At 72.7% G+C, this 326-nt stretch overlaps 1 protein-coding gene across 1 annotated transcript in view; it reads right to left on the bottom strand.

Annotated features, from left to right (window-relative positions):
* Positions 1-320, bottom strand: part of BMP3 (bone morphogenetic protein 3) — a 31,331-nt gene extending 31,011 nt beyond the window's left edge. Inside the window, exon 1 of the mRNA XM_010845908.1 lies at positions 2-320. Coding sequence (XP_010844210.1) covers positions 2-225 — 224 coding nt within the window. The 5' untranslated portion in view covers positions 226-320. The remainder of the gene's footprint in view (position 1) is intronic.
* Between the last annotated feature and the right edge of the window lie 6 nt (positions 321-326).

Genomic DNA, 326 nt, shown 5'->3' with positions numbered 1-326 from the left:
CGCCTCCTCCGTTCGGCCGCCGCTGTACCTGTCGTAGAGCCGCAGCATGTGCTCCGACACCTGGTCGAGGGGCTGCAGCGGGGATTCGGGGCCGCCACCTGCCGCGCGGTCGGCCGGCACAGCCACGCGGAGCTCCGGGAAGGGCTGTCTGAGTCTCTGTCCCTGCGCCAGGCTCACACACAAGCAGCTCAGCCACAGATGGAGCAGCCCGCGCGCCCCGGCCATCTCGAGGTCCGCTCCGCTGCTGCGTCCTGGGAGAAGGAGGGGAGGTCCCTCCGAGGCGCGGACCGGGTGCCTCCGAGGTCCCTCAGGCGGCGGAGCCGAGG

Source organism: Bison bison, unplaced genomic scaffold, assembly GCF_000754665.1.
Source record: "Bison bison bison isolate TAMUID 2011002044 unplaced genomic scaffold, Bison_UMD1.0 scf7180017864228, whole genome shotgun sequence".
NCBI lineage: Eukaryota > Metazoa > Chordata > Mammalia > Artiodactyla > Bovidae > Bison > Bison bison.
This window is presented reverse-complemented; position numbering and strand designations above follow the sequence as displayed.